Source organism: Pristis pectinata, chromosome 33, assembly GCF_009764475.1.
Source record: "Pristis pectinata isolate sPriPec2 chromosome 33, sPriPec2.1.pri, whole genome shotgun sequence".
Taxonomy (NCBI): domain Eukaryota; kingdom Metazoa; phylum Chordata; class Chondrichthyes; order Rhinopristiformes; family Pristidae; genus Pristis; species Pristis pectinata.
The window spans coordinates 11336196-11362562 of NC_067437.1; the positions used below are offsets into that span (position 1 = coordinate 11336196).

A 26367-nucleotide genomic window follows, 5' to 3' on the forward strand; every position below is an offset into this window, starting at 1 on the left:
GGTGAGTCGGTGAGTTGGAGAATTATATGTGGCTAAGCACAGCTCCAGTGCCACATACAAATTCACCGACACACCACTGTTGTTGGACAAATCACAGGTGGTGATGAGTGAGTGTACAGGAGCAAGATAGGACACCTGGTTGAGTGGTGACACAACAACAACCTCTTCTCGCTCAATGTCAGTAAAACTAAAGAATTGATTGTTAACTTCAGGAAGGAGAACGAGGTCGAACATGCGGTAATCTGCATTGGGAGATTGGCAGTGGAGAGGGTCAGCAGCTTTAAATTCCTGGGCGCTAACATATCAGATGACCAATCCTGGGCCCAGCACATAGATGCAATCACAAGGAAGACTCACCAGTGTCTTTACTTTCCTAGAAGGTTAAGGAGGTTCGGCTTGTCATCGAACACTCGAACAAACTTCTACAAGTCAACTGTTGAAAGTATCCTGACTGGTTGCATCATGGTCTGGTACAGCAATTTGAATGTGCAGCAACATAAGCTGCAGAGAGTAGTGGACTCAGCCCAATACATTACGGGAACATCCCTCCCCACCATTGGGAGTATCTACAGGAGGCGCTGCCTCAGGAAGGCAACATCCATCATCAAAGATCCCCACTATCCGGGCCATTCCATCTTCTCGCAGCTGCCATCGGGCAGGAGGCACAGAAACCTGAAGTCCCACACCACCAGGTTCAGGAACAGCTACTTCCCTTCAACCATTCGGCTCTTGGACCAACCTGCACAATCCTACCAATGTATAGCAACACTATGACTACAATGGACTTAGTATTTTTTTTTGTTCTAATTGTGTTCTTTCTTGTAAAAATTCTGTATAATTTATGTTTTTCTTGTGAATGTTGTGTATCTAAGGCGGTTTTCCCTATGATCCTCCTGCAAGCAAGTTTTTCATTGTACCTGTGCATACACATAGTAGTGCATATGACAATAAACTCGACTTTCGACCAGATCAGTGCCCTCCTGGTTGACCTTCCACACCTCACTCTCCTTAAACCTGAGGCCATCCAAAGACTGCCACACATAGATTCCATTGTTCATCGCCCCCTGTCCCTGCTGACCTACAGTGGGTTCTGACAATACTGCAACCACTCAGCAGATCTCAGGACAGCCCAGTGGTGATGCAGGTAGTCCCACAGCTCTGGCAACCCAGCTCTAGTGCTGTCGAGGTGTTGTTTGCCTTTTGTCCCTGTAACCACGTGGGTTTCTTCAGGTGCTCTGGCTTCTTCCCACATCCCAAAGGTTGTGCTGGTTAGTAAATTAATTAACCACTGTAAATTAACCCAAGTGTAGATAGGAGCTAGGAGAACAGGGTGGGGTTGGTGGACACATGAGAGAGAATAGGTTACAGAGCAATAAGTGGAGGGATGGGGTTGTTCTGAGAGTTGGAATAGACGATGAATCAATGCTGGAAGGGAAGAGAAACAGAGTTACTGCTTCAAGTCAGACCTTTCATCAGACTCGGGAAAGTGAGAAAACAAGGTAGTTTTAAGTTGTACAGAGGGTGTGGGAGGGGTGGTTTAGGACAAGGGGAATATCTCAGATGGGGTGAGGCCAGAGTTGCCAATGGAGCTGTCTGGTTGATAGATTGAAGAGGGTTTTTAAGAGGGGGAAAACAGAGACATGTGAATTCTGTGAGATGCAGGGCAGAGCTGTTGCTGAAACCTGAAACCAACTGGAGAATAGTGGAAATGCCTGGCACATGGAAAGAGACAGAGTTAATTTTACAGCTGTTTAACCTTACAGCAGAACTGGGCAGTCTGGATATACACAGAAAATGCAAGTTATCTGAAATTGTTGAATTTGATATTGAATCCCAAAGGCTGCAACGTACCCAGACGGAACATGAGATACTGTTCCTCAAGCTTATGTTGGGTCTGGTTAGAACAGTGCAGGCCACAGACGATAGGTCACACTGGGAGAGGGACGGAGAATTAAAGTGACAGACAACTAGAAGCTCAAGGTCATGCCTGCAGACTGAACAGAGGTGCTATGAAAAGCGGTCACCCAATCTGCATGTGGTCTGTCTCCCTTTCCACAGATGCTGTCTGACCAGCTGAGTATTTCCAACATATTCTGTTTTTAGTTCAGATTTCCTGCATCTGGAATATTTTGATCTGATATTCCCATTCCTGCTTTCATATCTCTGCCTCAGCTCAACCCACCTCTACCTCTGAAAACCCACTGAGATCTATGAGTTCCTCCAATTCTGCCCTCTTGATCATGTCTGAATTTAATCAGTCTGCCCAGGCCCAGATCTCTGGAATTCCCTTCCCAAACGTCTCTTCCTCTCTCTCCCCCTCAGACTCCTCAGAATCTAGTTCTCTGACCAAGCTTTTGATTGCATGTTGCCCCTTTACACTGGCTATCTCACCTCTATCTTTCAGTCCAGATGAAGGGTCGCAACTTGAAATGTCCACTGTCCATTTCCCTCCACAGATGCTGCCTGACCTGCTGAGTTCCTCCAGAAGTTTTTTTTTTCTCCAATATCTCCTTATGCGACTCACTGTCAAAGTTTGTGTAAAAATACTCCTGTACCTTTGGATTTTTTTTGTTATTTTAATGACCCTATATAACTGCAAGTTGTTCCTTCTGATGCAACCACAAATCAAGCTTACTTGTCTGGGCTTCAAGGGCTGTCTGTGTGAGGGTTTTTAAATGGGATCTAGAAAGCTGGATTTCTGTAGCAAATTTCATGCCCTTTTCAAGGCATTTGAAAGCTCATTTTAGGCAATTAAACGTGATCATTCTCATAATGTAGGAAACACTGCAACCAATTTCTGCACAGGAATCTCCCACAAACAGCAATGCGGTATCCAGATTTTCTCACCTTTTTAATAAGATACAAGGCCATTCAGCCCATCAAATCCATGCCAGTTCTTACAACAGTCCCATTACCCCACTTATTTCTCTATAAACTTCTCTTACATGCCCATCAACTAAATTTCGTATCAGCTACCTTCACCAGGGGTAATTTTACAGTAGTCAATTAACCTACTGACCAGCTGGTCTTGGGGACGTGGGGGGGGGGGGGGAACTGGAACACCTGGGGGAAGCCCACACTGTCACAGGGAGAACGTCCAAAGTCCACACAGACAATGCCAGAAGTCAGGTTCGCCAAAGCTCCGAGGCAACAGAGCTACCTTACTGCACCAAAGCAACTCCCCCCCAACCCAGAAAATGAAAACAGAAAGCATTCAAAGCACACTTCCAAACATTAAGAATTGACAATATTAACTCTGTCTCTCCCTTCAAAGATATTCCGACCTACAGAGTACTTTCAGCACCTGCAGTATATTACATTTGTATTACTATTTTATGAAATATTGGTCAACAAATACATTTTCTCCCAGGACCACTGTATATTGTGTTCAATTTTCGTCACCCTGCTATAGGAAAGATACCATTAAGCTGGAAAGATTGCAGAGGAGATTTACGAGGATGTTGCTGGGACTCGAGGGACTGGGTTATGGAGAGAGGTTGGGACTTTTTTCAGTGGAGCGAAGAATGAGGGGTGATCTTATAGAGGTGTATAAAATTATGACGGCATAGATAAGTTGAATGTGCCCAAGTCTTTTTCCCAGGGTTGGGGTATCAAGAACTAGAGGGCATAGGTTTAAGATGAGAGGGAAGAGGTTTAATAGGAACCCGAGGGGCGACTTTTTCACCCAGAGAGTGGTCAGTATATCGAATGAGCTGCCAGAGGAAATGGTTGAGGCAGGTACATTAACAACACTTAAAAGGTACTTGGACAGGAAAGATATGGAGGGGTATGGGCCAAGCGAGGCCAAATGGGACTGGCTTAGATGGGAATCTTGGTCAGCAATACCCAGTTGGGCCAAGGGGCTGTTTCCGTGCTGTATGACTCAATAACAAACTCTAAAGCTCCTCTTCAAGAATAGCATAATGGTACTTTTTAAATCCGGACAAAAGGGGGGGAACAAATCCCAGTTTAATGTCAGATCCAAAAGCCATCACAGAATAGCACATTTTCACTGCTGCACCAGGATACCATCAGAGCAGTTAACATTCAACCTTTCAGAGCAGGACCTGAACCAACAGCCTCCTGACTCAGAACCCAAAGGTCTACTGATTGAGCCATGCTTGGGAACAGCTGAGCACGTGCCTTGAGTATAGTTACAAGGTCACATTGCACTGCAGCAGAAATGACACATTACCTTACTGTTCCTTGCTCTCTGTGTTACGATGCTGTTGCCCTTTAAGCAGGCTCCCATTAACGAATGTGTATTTTAACAGACTATTAGACTAATTGGGCCATAGATGTGTCATAGCCTTAGGGATTACATTATAAGGGAGCTCAGTAAATTAGAGCTGTCTGTAGGTGTTCAAATCATTATAATTTGGTTCTTGCATGGGATTCTGAAGTTTATACAGCACAGACATGGGCCATTTGGCCCAAACAGTTGGTGCTAGCACGTTTACTCCACACGAATCTCCTCCCATCCTTCTTCATTTAAACCTATCAGTGTGAGTTCCATTTTCTTCTCTCTCATATGCTTGTTCAATTTCCCCTTAAATGCATCCACACTATTCACCTCAGCCACTCTCTGACATCCTGAGTTCCACATTCTTACTACTCTCTTCATTAATCTTCTGGACATCTCATTATTTTTTGCACCTTTCACCATTATACACCTGCCTTATGCACCTTCCTAGTTCTTTTCAATGCGGACCCTGACTTTAAGATGCGGAAGGCTCATCATTTTAGGGAAAGCGATCATTAAAATCAACAAAAGCGGCCTGGGCCAAGAGTTTGCCGCTTACAGTCATGCACTTTTCCCAGCTTGGAAATATATCATCGCTCCTTCACTGTCACTGCGTTTAAATCCTGGAACTCCCTTCATCAGTGGGTTCTGCACTGTTGCTTTTTTTTAAAAAAAGAAATATTTCATCAGTTAATACCTCAGCTGGACCACAGCTAAGACATGTGGCCACAATGCTGCTTGCTTGATCACAGAAGGTACAACATTGCAGACATAAACTTGACACTGGCACACTTACAATCCATACACACACACACACACACACACACACACACACACACAAACAAACAATCACTCTCTCTCTCCAGAAGATATGCTGGATTTTTTTTCCCTGTCTAACCTGGGCAACGACAAGGTCAATCATGTTGCCTCCTGTTGCTGCTGGGGTAATTCAGGTTAGACCAGGGTAATCCGCCTGTCAATCCTGATTGACATTTGAACTCCAAGTCTCACAGATACCTAGGGTTTCACAGTGGCACAGTCGGAAATCCTCCCAGCTCTTAATCAGAACATCCTTACCTTCTGTTCCACTCTAGAAGCAGGAGCACAAAAACCTAGACTGAATCTCCCAAAGCAGTTCGAAAGGAGTGCTGCACTGTTGGAAGTGCTGCCTTTTACTGTAGAGGTTTAGTTGAAGACCTGCATACTCTTGTCAAGTGGATGGGAAAAATACCACACATGTTTTTTTGGGGATCAGTGAAGAGGGAGTTTGAACCTCAGTATTCAATATTCAACATTACCAGAAGGAAACAACTGCTATTCTCCTCCCAAGCTTGATTACCCTTCCATCTCCTCCACAGCTGATTTAACCCATCTTTCCCCCAAAGCTGATTTTACCCCCCTCTGCTCTGTGTAAGTAATGATGCAAGTGGAATCTTGCTGTGTGCAAATCGCCTGCCAAGTTTCCTATACTACAACAGTGCCTGCAGTTCAAAAAGTCCTTCATTCAAAGTAAAGTACTTTGGGACGTCAGAAAAGGTACTGTAGGAATGTAAATCTTTCATCACCCCAGGGTTGTGTGAATTAGAACAATACAGGTAATTTATATTGATCCAATATTTTCCTCTGGTTATCAGCTACTCAGAGTAACACCACTTATCACATTATGCCCAGTATTTCATTTGATTAGTGAATTCAACACAGTACTTATTCATTGTATTATTAAGTTATTTACCGATTTACTTAATAATATATTTAAATACAGTTGTGATTGCTTAACTTAAATTTGAAAATATGTTTTGGTACATTGATTAACATATAATGGAATGCTTAATATATTTAAATTATTTCTCACGTATAAATTTTAATATACATTCTTATCTAGTTTTCACAGTAATATTTTGAAATATTCACTTTATTTACTAAGGCTTTACAAATATTAATTATTATTTAATATCCCATTCGATATTTCGTGTTTGTTTTATTCTTCCTAATTTATTAAGCATACATTGTGGTTTTTCATATATTTACATTATCTTAACATGCATTTTAATACTAGACTATTTAGCATATAACAAGCTACGATTACTTAACGTACAACATCAATGCATACTCAAGATTATTTTACGTGCATTTTTTTTGAACACTCGGTAATGTTTATTTACAGGATTACTTCGTATTTGCACTTTTAAAACGCAACGATAATTAACATGCAAAATATCAAAAATATATTCTTATACCTTATCGTGCATAACAATTTACGGCTACAAGGATATTTAACAGGTTCAATAATTTAAAATATATTTGCAGAATTATTTAGCAGGGATGGTGATATTTTAATACTTAATACATTGTGCCATATCAAATATAAAAAAAATAGGGTAATTTACTTTTAAAATATTTTGCAATTAAAGATTTATATTATTGCAAAAATAATTATTATGCTTTATTTAATGTTCCTGCATTGATAGTCTTTCGAACTCTGCTCGCGAATCGCCTTTTCTCTCTCTCACCCCCACCCGCACCCGTGTACTCTGCCTTGGTCCAGGCGGCTTCCGTGCCTGGCAGTGCGCGCTCCCGCAGTGCCGGGCGCGTTCCCGACGCTGGGAGAAGAGGCTGGAGGAAGATGGAGACTGCAGCAGCCTATGGAGCTGGCAAGGCTGGGGGAGCCTTTGACCCCGTTACTTTTATCAGGCAGCCTCAGACCATCCTCAGGGCTGTCAGCTGGGTGAGTGGGGGAAGGAGGGGGGGTAAAACTGCCGGGGAGGGGGGGTGGGAAGGAAGAGGAGGTTAAATTAAGGTGGGGATGGGGGAAAGGTTGGATTAAATCAGTTAGGAGGGTGGATGGTGAATTCAATCAGCCTGGGATGAGGAGGGTGGGTTAAATCAGACAGAGACAAGGGGTTAAATCAGGCTATGTTGTAGGAGAAGGGGTTAATGCTGGTTGGGGCTGGGAAAATAGATTTGTGGCAGGTTAGGTTGTGGGAAAGGGTGTTGTTACAGGTTAGGATTGTGGGATGGGGGGGGTTAACCCTGGTTGGACTGTGGGATGGGGGGGGTTAACCCTGGTTGGACTGTGGGATGGGGGGGTTAACCCCAGTTAGACTGGGACGGGGGGTTAGCCCCAGTTAGGATTGTGGGATGGGGTGCTAACTCCAGTTAGGATTGTGGGATGGGGTTAACTCCAGTTAGGATTGTGGGATGGGGGTTAACCCTGGTTAGACTGGGACAGGGGTTAACCCCAGTTAGGATTGTGGGATGGGGGGTTAACTCCAGTTAGGATTGTGGGATGGGGGGGTTAATGCTGTTTCGAGTTTGGGATGGGTGCGGGGTTAACTCCGTTTCGAGTTTGGGATGGGTGCGGGGTTAACTCCATTTGGAGTGTGGGACGGGGGGTGGGGGTTAACGCCGGTTAGGCTGTGGGACGGGAGCAATAACGCTGATTACACTGTGGGATGGGTGGGCTAACACTGGTTGGATTGTGGGAAAGGGGATTAACCCTGGTTAGGACCACGGGACGGGGGGGGCTAACACCGGTTAGGACCACAGGACAGGGGTGGTTAACGCAGTCTGGAGTGTGTTTAGCGGTGGCTGGGAGAAGGTGTTTTTGATACAGGTCGGGATTGGGAGTTGACGGGGGCCTGATGAGGTGGGAGGTTAACGCAGGCTGGGTGAAGAGGGTGGTTTCTGTGGTCCGGGTGAGTAGGGGGTTAATGCAGGCTGGGAGGCCAAGTGAGGAGGGGAGGTTAATGTAGGCCAGGAGGGAGGGAGGAAGGTTTAAATGATGCAGAGAGAAGTGGTTAAACTGGCTGCAAAGGGGTGGGGGGGGGGATTTAATTGAGTTTGACTTGTTGGGTGAGAAGGGAAGAGAAGCAGCCATAACTTGGGTGGCCCAGAGAAAGGGAGGGTCAGCGAAGCAGGAGCTGGTTTAATGGTTAGTTCAGCCTGATTGCAAACGAGTCCTGGGATGGCGAGGGAGTGCGAGAGGATGAGCAATGTGACCTCACGCTGAAACAAGATGTTAGTTTGACCGGGAGTTGTTCAAAATATCCTGATAATTTTGTGGTGTGTGTTAATTAAGAATCAATACACGCCTTGCGTACCTTTCCCCCTGTGCGGCTAATGTATGTTATACCAACTGGAATCTGCCGGATGGCAATTAACACAGGTTTGTTGACCTTGTTTATGAGGTACTTACGTTTCTGATCCTGACTACATAATGTGTACAGTAGGTGTTTATGGTTTAAATCATCCCCTCTATACTTCAGAATCTCGTGGGATTTCTGGGATATTGATAGTATTTGGTCTATTGAGCACAGGGGAAGGGAGCTGAACCCCAAATGAGGTAACTTTTGTCAGTATTTATTATACCTTTTGGGTTACTTTGGAGATTTGCCAAACAGTTAACAAAAATATATACACTTTTTTATTAAGAATTAAAATCGAGCAGTTGTGAAATTTATTTATTTTCATCCAAGTACATTGTCGAATTTTTAAACTTAAGTTGGTGTCAGTATGTGTCTCACTTTGAATATTTTTAAGGCAGAGTTAGATAGATGAGTGGAAGGTTAATGTGTTAGATGGGAATATGGAATTGATGTAACAAATCAGTCATGATCTTACTGAATGGTGGAATAGGCTCCTGATCCTAATCAGGATCTAATCACATGGCCTATTCCTGATCCTAATTTGTATATCTGTATGAATCACAACCAGTATTGGCAAGAAGGACAACTGAACTGAGAAAAGAATCCCTGAATTAACTACAAGGTACCACTAAAGTGAAGATAACTTCCCAACTAAATGAAAACATCATTACCTCTGAGAAACTCCATACTGCCCAGGGCTTGCTGTAAGGCATCCAGCAGACCCTTCCTACTCACTCCCTGGAGTGAGAGGAGTTCTCCTGCCTCATGAGAGAGAACTGACAGAGTGTGGCCAGAGATCTAATGTGGTCAGCGAGACAGATCTCAGGTCAGCAGTGTAGGGTACAGGTCAGCAGGCACACACTCTGATCTATGGCAGAGGGTAAATGTGTGTGTTGAGTGGGGGAATTAGCCATTTTAATGGGGAGCCATAATAGTGACTTGGACATAATTTCATAGTTGACCTTTTGTGTCTGTGTCTTGGAAGCACACTATTCCTCTTGGTGATTGTTGAGTCAATCTATTGCCACCCACTGTCTGTCATAAAATGCTCAGAGAGGATGGCATTTGGTACCGAAGGAAAAGACAGACTGATTTGCATTCCTATATCACCTGTCACATCCTGCATCCCCATTCCCTCCACGCCATGTTTTTCCTGAGCAGTTCGTAGTATTTGTGTTACCTCAGGTATGGGTGCTGCTTGTGGAGTGGGGCTGACTGCGTTTAGAGGGGCTTGTTCCTGACCAGTATCTGAGCAGTCCAGTGACACAGCTGCTGCCTCTCAGCTCTGATCCTGGCCGCCGATGCTGTCTTTGTGGAGCTTGCATGTTTGCCCTTTAACTGCGGGCGTTTCCCAGGGTGCTTTGGTTTCCACCTACATCCTAAAGGCATGCATGTTGTTAAGTTAACTGGCCACTGTGAATTGCCCCTCATGTGCAGGTATGTGGTAGGATCTGGGGGTGGGGGGTGGAGTTGATATGAATGGGAGGAGGATAAAATGGGATCAGTGTAAATGGGTGCTTGATGGTCGGCATGGAGTGAAGGGCCTGTTTCTGTACTTTGACTCTATGGTCAGATCTACAAAGTGGTTGTTGGGTGAGGAGGGCTGCAACAAGTTCACAGGTAGAGATCACAGTACAGGCTGAACTTTGGAGAGAATGGGAGAAATGAGAAGTAAAAGTGCATTTAAACAATGATTGGTTTGACTCCAGGAATGCAAATCAAATGGCCATATTCCAGGAATGTGAAAAGGAAACATATTGATATTCCCATTAAAAAAATACAGGGAAAATGTATTACAAGTAAATAAATTGTAAGTAGGTTATGATTGGTGCAATGTGATGCATCATTTTTCCCAAGTTCTTTTGCATTGTGTTTAAAAGCCAATTATGTTTATTAAAAAAAGGAATTATTACTCTGTTTCCTGGAGCTCAATTGTTGTGCTTTAGATTCAGTCATGCTGGAGGTGGTGAGAATGTTAATTGTGTCTTGGTTGATATCTTTAGAATGAACTTGCTCTTTCCATTGTCTTTCATTGTCAAAGGAAGAAATGTAAGATGCAAGGTTATCTCCTCAAAGCAACACTCTGTAGGAAGGATGACAAAGCTTTGTAGAAGGCACAGATATTTATCTTCATGGCTCAATCATGAGGGGTTTTAGTTCTGTTGAGAGACTGGATAAAACTGCAGTCCTAAGAACAGAGAAGGTCAAGAGATTTGCTACTGATGCACAATGTGACAGAATGTTTTGATGGAGTAAGCAAAGTGGTTTAGTTGCCAAGAGGGTTGTTGACCAGAGGACACAGAACTGTAATGATTGACAACTAAACCAGAGGTGGTGTTTGGAATCAATAGTTTATAGAGCAAGTTATAGAACAACCTGCTGGAGAAAGAAGTGGACTCTGATTCAGTAGAAACTTTCAAAAAAGAACTGGAATTGTCAAGATGAATTGTAGAGCTATTGGGAAAGAACGGGGTAGTGAGATTAATTTGAACAACATGAGGACAGTGGGTGAAATAGTCTCCTATGGTGCTAAATCATCCTGTGAAATGGAGAAGGGGTTCCAGAATTAAAACAGCTCCTCTACTCACCTTGTAAATATGTTCTTTCTAATTAAACTTAAACAGTGAAAAAGGTTGACTGGCCTTTGAGTGGGTTTACTGTAGATTTACCTGAATAACTGAATGGATTCCAACTCCACAAACGCTTAATGTCTTCAGGAAAGGAGTGGTGGGGAATAAAGCAGTACTGATTGGTATTTACCACTGGCTGCTGACAGTGGGAACTGTTCTGCAAAGATTGTGAGTGGGAAATAATCAACTTTTCATCAGGCCTGTCGTTACCCCCCCCCCCCCCACACCCAAGATAGTTGGAGCATCAACTGAACCCTTCCCATAATTGACCTCCCCTCCTACCTCCTATAATCGGGGACCCTCTTGAGAGAGCCAAAAAATGGAAGGTAAATGCCCAGACCCAAGAAAGCAAATACATAACTCTGAAGTTCCTCTCCTTCCCTCCGTCAGTGAAGGGAGATCTCGCAAACCAAATGTCAAGGCGCTTAACTATGGTGTGATCATTGCCCTATTTGGGGAACAGTCCTGTCCTATCAAAGGTAGAGCTTCAGCTGTCAACACACCAGCAACATATTAAGGAGTTTCCTACTCTCTATGAGAAAATGGCAGCATTATATTGGTGCACAGTTGAAGCCAGTGTTGACTGGTCCTGTCAAAACTGGAGTCATCTTTCATTGCCTTTTGATTTTATTTTAAACCTGCTATTGATCTGGTCTCAGCTAAGTAGACCCAGGCCCTTTGCCCGATCCATGACAAAGCCACAATGACTGTACAAGAAGAGTTTGCTGGCCTCATTTCTGCTCATCCTTGGTTTCTTTCTCCACTCGTCTACGCAACCACTTCTCAAATGCACCATTGACCAATATCTCTGACTATGTCCCACCTCATGGATGGAAATTGGAAAACAGCAGAAGCTAGAAGTTTGAAACAAAACCAGAAAATGCTGGAAACACTCAGCAGGTCAGGCAGCATCTGTGGAGAGAGAAACAGAGATAACGCTTCAGTTCTTAAGACCCTTCATCAGAGGGTGGAAATGTTCTCTGCTTTCTTTTAAATCGAGGTTAAGTGCCTTGTCACCTTTTCCTTTGGGTAGTTTAACTCCCACTCCCAAATACAATTCAGCCCAATTATCCCTAATATTCTGAGGTTTGCAATCAACCAGGTCCTCTGCTCTGTGCACTCATTTAAGAGAAAAAGCAGGCTGTCCCCCTTAGCTCAACTCGTGGTGGGTTCCATGCAGCCATCAGCATCCCCCCCCCCGGTCGGGCTGTGTCCCCCTCCATCCTCCCCTCACACCAGGTCCTGTGCACCCATCTCCCCTGCACTGGCTCTTAGTCCTGGCAACATTTCAATCTTAAAATTCTCAGCCTTGCTTTACACCTTGCATCCCCACTTGAACACTGCTTTTCTCTTTCCGCAGTTGTCCAACATCTCTGCACTCCGGTTCTGACCTCTTGCTCATTAACATCTTCACCCCTTCACCATCATTAATTTGTAGTGAAGGTCACCTTGGGTACCCCAGCTTGATTCCTGCTCTCTCCCCGAACTTCTACAAGTCAAACCCTTATCATTCTTTCATTCTATCCAATCTCTCCTCCCTTTCCCAGGCTTGGAACTCCTCCCCAGCTTGTGTGTTCACCAAGAATTTGATTGGGATTCAACAACTCCTGGAAGTGTGCTGCCTCTAGCCATCAAAACGTGGGAAAGGGAAGAGGATATTCACCCCTTCAGACTTGGATTGGTGCCCTAACTGACTCTGACCTACTTTTTCTCCATACCTCTTAAAACATCCAATTAATAAAAACCTCCTAATCTCCATTTAAAATTAGCATTTGTCCCAGTGTCAGTTGCCAGTTACAGAAGAGAGTTCCAAACCTCTACCATTCTAAGAGAGAATTATTGCCTAACTTCACACTGAAAGACATGGTTCTAATATACTGGAGGAAAAAAAATCTCTCTTGCTCTCTCTGTACCTCATCAGTTCCCCTCAGTATCTTAAAAATGTCAATCACATTATTCTGTAATCTTCCGAATCACAGACATTGCACCCTAGTTAGAGCAATTGCTCGATATCATTGGACCCTTGCAGTTTAGGTTTCATTCTGGTATACAGCACTAACTCCAAGGACAATACATTGTGGTATCCAAAACTGGTGACAGTACTCCAGGTGTGGTCTAATCATACTTTGTTTTGCTGCAGCATATCCCATTGTAAACTATTCCTCCACATAGAAAGGCTACCAGAGAAGTGTGAGGTGGTACACTTTGGAAGGACAAACTCCAAGGCAGAGTACAAAGTTAATGGCAGGATTCTGGGTAGTGTGGAGGAGCAGAGGGATCTGGGGGTTCATATCCATAGATCCCTGAAAGTTACCTCACAGGTGAATAGGGTAGTTACGAAAGCTTATGGGATGTTAGCTTTCATAAGTTGAGGGATCGAGTTTAAGAGCTGTGAGGTAATGATGCAGCTCTATAAAACTCTGGTTAGACCACACTTAAAGTACTGTGTCCAGTTCTGGTCGCCTCATTATAGGAAGGATGTGGAAGCGTTGGAAAGGGTGCAGAGGAGATTTACCAGGATGCTGCCTGGTTTAGAGAGTATGCATTATGAGGAGGGACTAAGGGAGCTAGGGCTTTACTCTTTGGAGAGAAGGAGGATGAGAGGAGACATAATAGAGGTGTACAAAATATTAAGAGGTATAGATAGAATGGACAACCAGCACCGCTTTCCCAGGGCACCAATGCTCAATTCAAGAGGGCATGGCTTTAAAGTAATGGGTGGGAAATTCAAGGGAGATATCAGAGGAAGGTTTTTTTACCCAGAGAGTGGTTGGGGCATGGAATGCGCTGCCTGGGGCGGTGGTGGAGGCAGGTACATTGGTCAAATTCAAGAGATTACTAGATAGGCATATGGAGGAATTTAAAATAGAGGGATATGTGGGAGGAAGGGGTTAGATAGCCTTAGGTGAGGTTTAAAGGTCGGCACAACATTGTGGGCCGAAGGGCCTGTACTGTGCTATACTGTTCTATGTTCTACCACTCTAATAGTGTTTTTTTTAGTAATTTTCTGTACCTGTCCATAACACTTATTTATCAATGTACATGCACCCTGGCATCCACCTCCCTCTGATCACCCCGTCACTCCAAATCCCTTTGGATCTCCAAACATTTCAAGAACTCCTCTGTTTTCTCCTTTGTCAGACCAAAGTGAATGACTTCCCATTTGCCTACTTTAAAGTCCATTTGCCACAGTTTGCTATTCGCTCAATCTGTGGATATTTGTTTGGATTTAATGTTCTTCCCCCCTACACTGCCTCCAACGCTGCTGTCTTTGTGTCCCTTGCAGCCACCTCCTCAATCCAGATCCCCAACCGTGAGACTGCTAGATGCCAACATCAAAGGTGGCTGGAGGTTGTGCAAAGGAGGATGGTTTTCTCGGAATAAGATGCAGTTTCAGGGGAAGATGGCTGATGTCATATCTGACATTTCTCCAGACATGGTGATTGGGTGATGATAACAAGAAAGAATCTCTTCCAACTCCCTCCCCCTCCCCCCTGCCTGGGTAGAAATCAATTTTCATCTGTGTAGTGCCTTGCATGTGTAAAACATCCCAAGGATGTTTAACCCTAATCTAAAAAGCTGATATTAAAAAGCTGGAACAGATGGATCAGCATTTCCTAACGGAAGAGAGAACGGCAGAGAGGTTTGGTGGGGGGGAGTTCAAGAGCTTGGGTCCCAGAACACTAGAGATGAGCCTTCTGGGGTGATCCAGAACCCTTGGAGACTGTTCCTGCACTGTTAATTCAATAATCCTACAGTTGTGGAATTGTTTCGTGACTCGGTGATTTGAGGAGAATACAGATAGGAAAGGATTTGAAAAACAAAAGAGGAATTTGAAAGGATGAGAATTTTAAAATGAATGCTGTCTGTGGAATCTTGTGGGGATGGGAGAGAATGGAGAACACAGATTGCAATCCAGATATCCTCTTCACTGGAAAATCCATATTAATTCTCAGAATTCACTTTCTCAATTTCCTGTTCTGTTTGATTCTCTAATAGTTATTTCACTGTTCTTGCTGTGTTTTCTCTCTTGTGTACAAATCACTATCATTTTCTAATCACAATTGACGGGTACCATTGCTCAGTAATCTTGCCAAGTGGGTACCAGTGTTGGAACCTCTACAGGGGGAGCAACGTTTTCGGTGTTAAACAGTCACCATACTCCAGGTCACTTATTGTTTAATTGAAAGTCTTTTAACCTAATTTTGAAGATGGATTGGTGTTGGTTGCATGCTTCTAAATCAAAAGGTCATGGGGTTGAGTCCCCGTTCTGGAGTATTGGTGTCGTGTCAGAAGTAGTGTCTTTCAGACAAGATTCTAAACTAGGGCAAATGGGACAAGCTTGGATGGGTGTCTTGGTCAGTGTGGACCAGTAGTTGGGCCAAAGGGCCTGTTTCCGTACTCTGACTCTGGTGGATGTAAAAGATCCTTTTATTTACTCTTTCATGGGGTGTCTACATCACTGACAGGGATGACATTTTCTGTCTTTTCCTAATTGCCTCTGAATTGAATGGTGGGATGGGGGGGGGGGGGGGCACTTGTGTTACAATCACGTACCAGAACACCTTAAAAAGGAAGAAAATAGTTACTGTTTCTGGAGCACAGCCCCAATTCCCAAAGTATTTTACATCCAATAAAGTAATTCACTTTTTCCAAAGTGCAATCACTCTTTAACATTCAGCAGGGTAGCATGATCCCACAAAGTGACCAAATAATTCATCCTGAATCATCAAATGAGGTCTTTCTCATGATGTCAGTGTCTCCAACTTAAGGGTACAACATTTTGATTGCTGCATAGTACAATAAAAGCTTTGCTATCTGGCATCCATGGGGGTGCTGGCTAACTGAGAGTTAAGTATGTTTTTGCATAGTCACTAATGCCCTTCTGCCTCAGGAGGGGGGAATCTACAACACCAGCTATTGATGGTGTTGGTGAAGTTGCAGAGCTTGAGGTTTTCACACACGCTGCAGAGGCACTTTGCAGCAATTTTCAAATGCCTAAAACCAAGCTGCTTTTTCTTCAGAAAATTGCGGTGGATCACGTAGCGGCTTCACTTCCCGAGCAGAATAACTGAAATTCTTCTCCCAGAATTGGACAAACGATCCAGATCTTTTCCAAGGGAGGGGTGCATAGATAGCATAGAGAGTAAGAAACTTTTTTGCCTTATAGCAATGTCAAAAACCAGAGGATATGTTTCAAATAAGGGGTTAGAGGAGATCTGAGGAAAATATTTTTTACCCAGTGGATGATTGGAATCTGGAACACACTGCCTGAGATGATGATTGTGGAGGTAGGTATCTCACAGTATCCAGATGTACACTTATATCATCGAGACAGAGAAGACGAAGGAGTCTTCTGCTGGGAAGTAGTTACACAGCACAGAAACGGGCCCTGTGACCCAACTTGTCCATGGTGACCAAGATGTTTGCCTGAGCTAGTCCAGTTTGCCTGTGTTTAGCCCATATCCCTCTAAATCTTTTCTATCCACGTACCTGTGCAAATATGTCTCTTAAACATTGTAATTGTACCCGCCTCTACAGCTTCCTCTGCCGGCTCATTCTGTATACCCACTACCCTCTGGTGGAAAAAGTTGCCCTTGTAAATCTTTGCTCTGTCATCTTAAATCTACGCCCTCTAGTTTTAAGATTCCCCTATCCTGGGAAAAAAGTCTGTGACGATCCACCTTATCTACAGCTCTCATGCTTTGATATACCTCTATAAGGTCATTCCTCAAGTCTCTTGTGCACCAGAGAAAAACTCCCTGATACTCTGCATCAGTTGTGGAGAAAAATACCTGTTGGTAGACTTTCCTAATTGGTTGGTTGATGAACAGTAAAGTATCTAAAGGTCTTGTCTGATGTTTAGGGTGCACAAATCACCATGGCAACTGGGGAATTTAAATTAAATCAATCTAGAATAAAATGCTAATATTAATTAATGGTGACCATAAACTACCAGATTGTCATTAAAACATCAATCTAGTTCCTTCAGGAATGGAAATCTGGCAACTTCACTGGGTCTATATGTGACTCCAGAGATTCCAAAGTGTTTGAGTGTTACCTGCCAAATTAGAGATGGAGAATAAATGCTGGTCTAACCATCTATAGCTGACAAAATGTTAAAACCTTTTATGTTCTCATGAGTGGGTAAACAAAACCTCAGCTTAAGGTCTTGTGGAACGTTAGGTGGTGTCTGGGTTGGTATATTATAGGGGAAATTACGTCTGTATCACTGAAGTGGGAATGCTGTGTGATGCGCGATCCTCTCCAGTTTATCACCTCAAACCACAGTCCCTTCCCAGTGCCAGACCTATCAGCACCAATATCTCCGCTTTAGAGTTAAAATGACTCCAGATACACCGCATTTGTAAAGACTGAATCAGTAAATCATTCTGCTGTGTGATATTCGGTAGCTCACCCACCCACAGTAACAAAAGTAAAACTTCCCAGTATTTGTCAGTCTATTCGAGAGTCAAGTAGCACAGGAGACCATTCGGGTGCCTGTGCTGGCTCTTTTAAGGAGCTCTTTTAATTCATCTCATTCTTTCCAATTTCCTCTTAAGAGTTCCAGTTGGATCCATTTCCACTACCTTTTCAGGCAGCACATTCCACATCCCAACTTGATCTTTTTTTATAAAAGAAAAATACCCTTATCTGCCCCTACCTCAGTATTAAAGGGGAGTTGTTATTCAGATCAAAATGGTGGTATACTTGTCTGTCTCAGTTTGGAATGGGTGATCACAAACATGAGTTGCAAGAGTGCTCCAGGAATAAAAATTGATCCCTGGTGACTGGGAGTGATTTATCTGTTGAAATACAAGCCAGTTATATGTCTTGTAATTACATAAGATCCTCCATTGCAAGGTTCTATATTAAACTAGATTCGGGGGGTGGGGGGGGGGCAGGGTGGAGAAGAGTGTAAATCGATTTGAAAATCTGCATATTCAGGGGAAGGAAAAGGTTGTTCCACAGCCTATGTTTGATTTAATCGAGGTTGAAGGACAGTCCTGTCTCTGTTCAAGGGAAAAATTGGATCTGCCCAGAGATATTTCTCTCAATGAGATTTCAGAAGGAACAGCTGCAATAATTGGTGCTTGGTTTCAGAGCTGAATAGTATTGGGGGCATTTATTGGCCTATCATCCAATCCAGCTTGCTGGAGATGACGTATAGAAGGATAGCCAATCAGAGGCTGACCTGTGATGGTCTCTGTGCACTGCTTGTTTAACCATTTGTACTTGATCCATTTATACTTGTTATAAATTACGTGTAAATAAGTTGGATTTTTTAAAATTTTTGCCTGTCAGTGTGTTCTGACCAGTGATGTATTCTGTCTCTTGGATCTGCATTAAGAATGTACCTTTAATTCCAATGCATCTGTTATGGCCATTGTTTATTACTGATCTGTATAATCATGGATCACAGAGAAACAGGCATCTGGTGAGGCTCACCCATCGAGTGCAACAGCCACTCAGTACAGGCAGTACTTTGATCCCAGCAGTGCTGGGGACAGGGATGTATGTGTCAAGGTGCCTGATATCTGTGCATGATTAAATGCTGTGTGGTAGATATGTTTCTGCTTCACTAGGGGGTTTGTTGATTTTGTTTCTTTGTGTGTTAGTGTCTCTGAATACCAGAATGGTTGCAGCAGGAAATGAGGCCATTCAGCCTTCTCAATTCATACTGGCTCTATGTCAGAGCGATCCAGTTTGTCACAGTCCCCTCCCTCACCCCATAACCCTGCAAATTTCTTTTTCTCAAATACTTATCCAGCTCCCTTTTGAATGCAATCAAATCTGCCTCCACTTCTGCACCGGAAATGCCTTCACTACAATCCTGGCAGTTTAAGTAAAAGTTTTTTTTTCATTTTTGATTCCTTTGCCAGTTACCGTTTTGTTTTCCCCAATGGTCCCAATTCCTGCCCCATCTGCCATTGGTAACAACTAACGGTACTCTTTATGATTTTTAAATTGCATTCTATCAGCTCCCCTTGCGGCCACCTCTATTCCAAGGAAAACCGCGTGAGCTTCTACAGTCTATTCTTCATGCCTGGAAACATTTTGGTAAATCACTTCTGCGTCCTCTCAAGTGTGGTTCCAAGAACACTCCAGTTGTGGCTGAATTGGTGTTTTACAAAGGTTCACCATGACTTCCTGGTTCTTGTACTTTATGCCTCCTTCTATAACTCCAGGATCATGTATGCTTTTTACCATTTTTACCTTGCTGCTTTCAATGATAGCATCAGTGTCCCCATCTCTCTTTGTCTTGCTTTTTTCTCCCCCCCCCCCACCACCTTTTCTCTCTCTCCTCCTCGTGAGTGTGCATGCATGTAAGTGTTTGTGTGTATTTCTTTCCGTTAAGGTCATTGGAGGATTAACGTCCTCAATGGAATGAAACTGAGAGAAACGGGGAGGAGCTTAATGTGGATGGGAGAGAGAATAGGGAGTGAGAGAGAGTGCTGTTTACAGTGCACTGTCCACTCATTCATCTGCAATAAGGTTCACCATTTTCAGACAAAATTATAGCGTATTTCCATTGCATTCCATTTCAAAAAGAAAAAATCATCACATCCCTCTGTGGACCTGCTGCGATTCTGACCTGTCATTGTTCTCGATCTTCAATCTCATTCTTTGCAGTTCCCTGCTCTTGACACCTCTGGCTAATGAGACGGGAAGAGGGAAATCAGAAAATAACTGAGGCGTTGCACAGCTTGGAAGGGTCAGAGAAATAATGAGAAAGAAGACCGTGGCTGACAGACTGGGGGAAGGCAGGAGACTGAACGAGCAGGCGCGATTCTTGCGCAAGTTAGCAGAGCCATTGTGCTTGAGCAGATGAGCAAAACTAGGGGAGAAATTCAGGTAGCGTTCTCGTCGAATCCTGTAAGGTGCACAGTGTGAGAAGAGAACTGATACTTTCAAGCCTATTCTCTACATGTCTGCACAGCCTCCGAACCCTGCCGTTGCCCCACATTCCTGGAAAACCAAAGGAGTGTTCAGCTACCCAGGATTAAAGTGCAAGGAAACCTTGACCAAACTGCATGGCTTCCATTTATCCAGTGGCCTTAACGTGGCAAAACATCCCAAGGTGCTTTACAAGAGACTGAGCTACATTAAGGGATATCGAGACATTTCTATCTTCTCTTTCGTGTTTGTGGCTTTCTCTAGAACCTTTTCTTTCCAACTGCCAGCCTCTCACTCTCGCTCTTGTATATTGTGGTAAATTTTATTACCACACAGTGCAATAAAACCTTTTTTTTTTAACATTGCTACCACCTCTTGCAATGTTGGTTTTAAGAAGGTCCTTACAGGTCACGTTGAGGGAGGCATTTCAAGAGTTTATGAGCCACTGCAGTTGAAGGTACAGCTGCAATGCTGGAGCAATTAAAAGCATCAGTGCTTGAGTACAACCTGGATACCTGACCTATCCCTGGTGAGGCTAATCTGTGTTGGGTTTGGCTTGGGTATGGTTTAGGTTGGCCGTGGCTGGGTTGGATTTTAATACTGAAGGCCTGAGTTTGTGGAATGTAGAGGTCTTGGAAGGTTGGACTGAGGCAGGAAAAGTCAAGGCTGTGAAGGGATTTGGAACATGGGGGTTTTAAAATCAGGGTGTTAGCAACTGGGAACTCGAACAGAAGAAGTGGTAGGCCATTCGAGAGCTCCAGCCTATTCCACCATTCTTTGGGAACATGATACAAATGGTTATTGGTCTCTATTCCCCTTCACCTGTGATTCTACTGTAGTCCATATAGTCTTTTGAGCCTTAGGTATACTTGATAACTTGACAGCTCCAGCTCCCAGAAATCCAAAGGGGGAAGAAATTCTGAGAATATCTCAGTCTTAGATGGGTGATCTCCCTTATCCTGAGACTGTCTCTTAGCTTCGGACTCCCCACCAGGGGAAATGTTCCTGTAGCATCTATCCTGTCTTCTGAACTCTGGAGTCTTGGCCCAGTTTGCTCCAACTTTCCTGAGATTGTCCATCCCAGTAGGTCAGTGAACACAGTGGGTGAGGGGTGAATGGGACTTGGAACGAGTAAGGGCATGGGGTCCCTCTGCATGTTCAAGGTTACGGAGCATGGGAGCCCAGTTAGGAGAATGTTGGAATAGTTAAGATGGATAGTCGAGGAGATGCAGTGTTGTTTTTCTGAATTGGGGGTGGAGGCAGGGATCCAAGTTATGACTTTGGTTGTTGGATTTGGAATGGAAGCGAGTTTGAAGAGGTGCAAGACTGCTATACAAAAGCCAAATGTGGGGAATTCAAATTAAATTTAAATCACAAGAGTGACAAACTGGAAGGGATAACTGATGGATAGATGCCAGGAGATGCCTCACACAGAAGGAAGCACAGCTGTGTCTTTATGGATGAATGAGTTTGGGTCCAATGTCATTCACCATCCAGAATCATTTGTCAGTATTGTTGCCTGGTTTACCGAGGAACTTAATTCCAAAGCTCCTAATAGTGCAGGAATGTAGCTTTTAGTTCTGACCACACCACCTCAATCAAGGCTGTGTCTTTGAGTTTTCTCCAAATTGTTTGAAAACCCAACCTTTGCAAAACTCTGTCCAAAAAGTACACCTGAGGGTTTTGAGCCCATTGTGCACTTTTGGTAATAAGATAGACCAACACCTCTGCAGTGCCTTGTCTTATTAGGGGATGTCTCTTCAAGGACAGTGGATTGGCCTTGGAAGTGCAGTTATAGGATAATTAAGGCATAGAGGTGAGGTCTATTGTGCTAGCCTCTTCTGGAGCAGTTCTGCCAGTGTCCTTCCCCGACCCCACTGTAGCTCTGCAAGTTGTCCTCTCTCACATGCCCCCTCAAAGTCCTGCTTGATTCTGTTTGTATATTAAGGGCTGTGGGCTCCAAGTCATTACTGTTTCCTGCATTTAAAAAGAAGCTCACATCTCTCTTGTATCTGTCGCACATGGTTTTAAATCTGTCTGCCTGACCCTTGAACCATTTAATGGGAACAGCTTTACCCTATCTAAACTAATCACCATTGTTTTGTGAAGAGATATGGCAGCTTGCATTAGACTGCACTGGTGCTTTTTTTTTGTTAAATGCCTTGGGATGATTTACTATTTTAAAGTGGCAGATTTTTAAGTGTCTGTTACCAGATGGAGTTGGACTCCCATAGGGAGTGTTTTCAACGGATGGTACAAGGGGGCTTCTCACCATGATCCCGTCAAGGGCAATTAAGGATGGCACTAAATGATGACCTTCGGGTGACTTCCACATTGCATGGGCGAATCAAAGAGATTATTCTCGTCTCAGGATTGCCACGCACCAGCGTCTCACCAATTACACCGTGCAAAATTTCCAGCTCTTTCATCACTCCCCTCGTGCTTCCTCTGTGACCTTTAGCAGCACTTTGAGGAACAAAGTGGCAACAGTGAAACCAAATTAACGTTGGTATATTTAGATCCCGCCTGAGGTTCACGTGGGACCGGTCCTCTACCCCTTCTGCCACGGCACGAGGAACGACACAGCAGCATTGAGGCAGTTCCCACATGAGTTTTCTTGTGACCAGCCCTTTGTGTTAGGCACCAGGCGATTCTGTATTTGGGTTTCAAACAATGGAACCCGACCATGTAACTCCAGGTAGGCACCCTTGAGGTGGATCCGAGGGAGCGACTTACTGTCAGAACCATACTGCTGTTGGAAGGGCCATTTTTTTTGTAGCAAGCTTTAAGCCTCTTTCTTAATGTGGCTGTTAAATCAGTCTTTCAAAGAATAGATGTTTTCACTGGTGTAAAAACAAGAAAATGCTGAAAATCCTTAGCGGGTCAGGCAGCATCTGTAGAAAGCAAAACAGAATTCATGGTTCGGGCCAGTCCCCTTTGGTCTGAACCTCTCTCCACAGGTGCTGTCTGACCTGCAGAGTACTTCAAGCTTGTTTTTCCCTTTCCTAGCCTATCTTTCTCTTTTTTTTTCTCCTCGCCAAAATATTTTTTCCCTCCCCTCCCCCCATGGGGTGCCTGCCTCCATACCTTTGACCCATCCCCTGGTGGATCTGCTCTCCCCTCCTCCCCCACATCTGCCTATCATTATCTCCTACCTGTATCTACCTATCACCACCTTGTGCCCACCCCACCTCCCCTCTTTTGTCAGGTGGAAACACTGCTCTGTTTCCACCCCTCCCCCCCATACATTGGGCTTCCCCTTTTCCTATCTTCAGTTGTGAAGAAGGGTCCTGACCCGAAATATTGATTGTTTTTCTCTGTGGATGCTGTCTGGCCTGCTGAGATCCTCCAGCATCTGCAGTCCTTTGTTTCTCCAGTATTTATGGTATTTTGCATTTGACTGCTCCCAATTATTCAGGGAGCCAATATCAAAATACAACAGTAACCGCACTTCATTGACTGATGGGATGACTGGTAGCCTTGTTTTAGTTCGGTTATTGATCGAGTAATTGGCACTGAAATAGGCCATTGGGACCAGGTGCTGGTGTTTCTGTTCCACATGAGCCTCCTCTTTTCCCTTTCCAACTGCCCCATCACCAAATCCTTCCATTTCCTGTCTTCCTCGTGCATTTATTCAGCTTCCTCACCAACCCGTGTCTGCTTTTCACCTCAGCCAATCTCTGTGGGAGCAGGTTCCATATTCTCGCCACTTTGGATAAAAAAGTTTCTCCTGAAACTCTTACTGCATTTATTAGTGACTGACAGTCTTTCAGTTAAGGCCAATAGTTGTGGTCTCCTTCACAAGCAAAAAACACTTGTTAATCAGAGTGTAAACCATCGGCCGAATAGCCTCCTTTTGGACTGAGATTTTTCCATCACAATTAGTCATGGGTGAGGTACTGGAAGGTAGCTAACGTTCCCGTATTCAAAAAGGGTGGTAGGGATGAGCCTGGAATCTACAGGCCAGTGAGCCTTGCATCAATAGTAGGGAAACTATAAGAAAAAATTCTTAAGGGGTAGGATATATGATCACTTGGATTAGGGGGAGTCAATGTGGTTTTGTACATGTGAAATCCTGCCTCTCAAACCTTAGCGTTTTGAGGCGGGTACTAAGAAAATTGATGAAGGCAAGGTGGAAGATGTGGTATACATGGACTTTAGTGAGGCTTTTCAGGTCCTGCATGGTAGGCTGGTCCAGAAAGTTTTGGGACTTGGGGTGTTTTGGAAAACTGATCCAAAACTGGCTTGGTGACAAGAGGCAGAGGTTAGTGGTGGAGGGTTGTTCCTCTGACTGGAAGTCTGTAACCAGTGATGTACTGCAGGGATCGGTGCTGCAATCTTGTTGTTGATGAGATTGTCTGTGGTCTGATGATTAAGTTTGCTGAAGACATAAAGATTGGTGGAGTTGTAGAAAGCGAGGATATTGCCTGAGGATCAGCTGAAAAGTTGGGCAAGGTGGTAGCAGATGGAATTTAATCCAAACAAGTGTGAGGTAATGAATTTTGGGTCGTCTAATATTGGCCAGATATATACAGTAAACGGCAGGGACCTTAGAAGCATTGATGTACAGAGGGACCTTCGGGTGCAAGTTCATAGCTCCTTGAAACTGATGATCTTGTGGACGGGTAGTGAAGAAGTCGTTTAGCTTCTTGTCTTCATAGGCTGGGATATTGAGAATAACAGTTGGGACATCATGTTGCAACTCACTGCTGCCGTCTGAGGTTCCCACCTGCTTCAAAAGAGCAGCAATCATACTGGTTCCCAAGAAGAGCAGGGTGAGCTTCCTCAATGACTTGTCGCCTGGTAGCACTCATATCTTCTGTGATAAAGTGCTTTGAGAGGTTGGCCATGACTAAAATTAACTCCTGCCTGAGCAAGGGCCTGGACTCGCTGCTATTTGCCTACCGCCACAACAGGTCTACAGCAGACGCAATCTCATTGGCTCACCACTTGGCTTTGGAGCACCTAGACAACAGCAAAACATATGTCAGGCTGCTGTTTATCGATTACAGCTCAGCATTCTACACTATCATCCCCTCAGTGCTAATCAACAAGCTTCAAAACCTGGCCTCTGTACCTCCCTCTGCAACTGGATCCTTGACTTCCTTATCAGGAGACCACAGACAGTAATAACATCTCCTCCTCACTGATAATCAATGCAGGCACACTTCAAGAATTGTGTGCTTAGCTCACTGCTCTGCTCTCTCTACACTCATAACTGTGTGGCTAGGTACAACAAATGCCATCTATAAATTTGCTGATAACACCACTGTTGTTGGCAGAATCTCAGATGGCGATGAGGAGGTGTACAGGACTGAGATAGATTGACTGGTTGAGTGGTGTTGCGACAACAACCTCGCACTCAATGTCAGCAAGACCAATGAATTGATTGTGGACTTCAGGAAGGGGAAGTCAGGAGAACACACACCAGTCCTCATTGAGGGGTCAGTGGTGGAAAGGGTGAGCAGCTTCAAGTTCCTGGGCGTCAACATCTCAGAACATCTATCTTGGGCCCAACACATTGATGCAATCACGAAGGAGGCTTGCCAGTAGCTCTGCTTCATTAGGAGTTTGAGGAGATTTGGTATGTCTCCAAAGACACTTGCAAATTTCTACAGATGTACGGTGGAGAGCATTCTGACTGGCTGCATCACTGCCTGGTGTGGAGGTTCCAATGTTCAAGATCGCAAGAGGCTGCAGAGGGTTGTAGACTCAGCCAGCTCTATCATGGGCACAACCCTCCCTGCCATCAAGGACACCTTCAAGAGTTGGTGCCTCAAGAAGGTGACATCCATCATTAAGGACCCTCACCATCCGGGACATGCCCTCTTCACATTACTACCATCAGGGAGGAGGTACAGGAGCCTGAAGACCCACACTCAATGATATAGGAACAGTTTTTTCCCCTCTGACATCAGATTTGTGAACAGTCCATGAACACTACCTTGTTATTCCTCTTTTGCATTTTTTATTTATTTTTGTGACTTATAGTAATATGTATGTCTTGCATTGTACTGCTGCCGCAAAACAACACATTTCACAACTTGTGTCAGTGATAATAAATCTGATTCTGAGCTATACAGGACTGGTTAGGCCACATTTGGAATACTGTGTACTGTTCTGGTCACCATACTATAGTGGTAGTGCTCGAAAGAGTGCAGAAGAGATTCACCAGAATGTTGCAAGGAGTCGAGGACTTTAGATACAAGGAGAGATTGGACAGGGTGGGATTGTTCTCGCTGGAGGGAAGGAGGCTGAGGAGTGACCTTAGAGGTTTATAAAAATTATGAAGGGTATAGATAGGGTAGATAACAATAGCTATTTTCCAAGAATCGGGGAGTCTAAAACTAGAGTATGTAGGTTTAGGGTGAAAGGGATTTAAAGGAGATCTGTGGGGCAAGGTTTTCACACAGAGGGTGGTTGGTATGTGAAACTGTCTACCAGAGTAGGT

General features: G+C 44.1%; 1 protein-coding gene across 2 annotated transcripts in view; it reads left to right on the forward strand.

The window, feature by feature from the left end:
- The first annotated feature begins 6837 nt into the window (after nucleotides 1-6837).
- LOC127585552 (synaptogyrin-1-like) overlaps nucleotides 6838-26367 on the forward strand; it is a 41065-nt gene continuing 21535 nt past the window's right edge. For both annotated transcript variants that reach the window (XM_052043110.1, XM_052043111.1), the window contains exon 1: nucleotides 6838-6968. In XM_052043110.1, coding sequence (XP_051899070.1) covers nucleotides 6867-6968 — 102 coding nt within the window. In that variant the 5' untranslated portion in view covers nucleotides 6838-6866. The remainder of the gene's footprint in view (nucleotides 6969-26367) is intronic.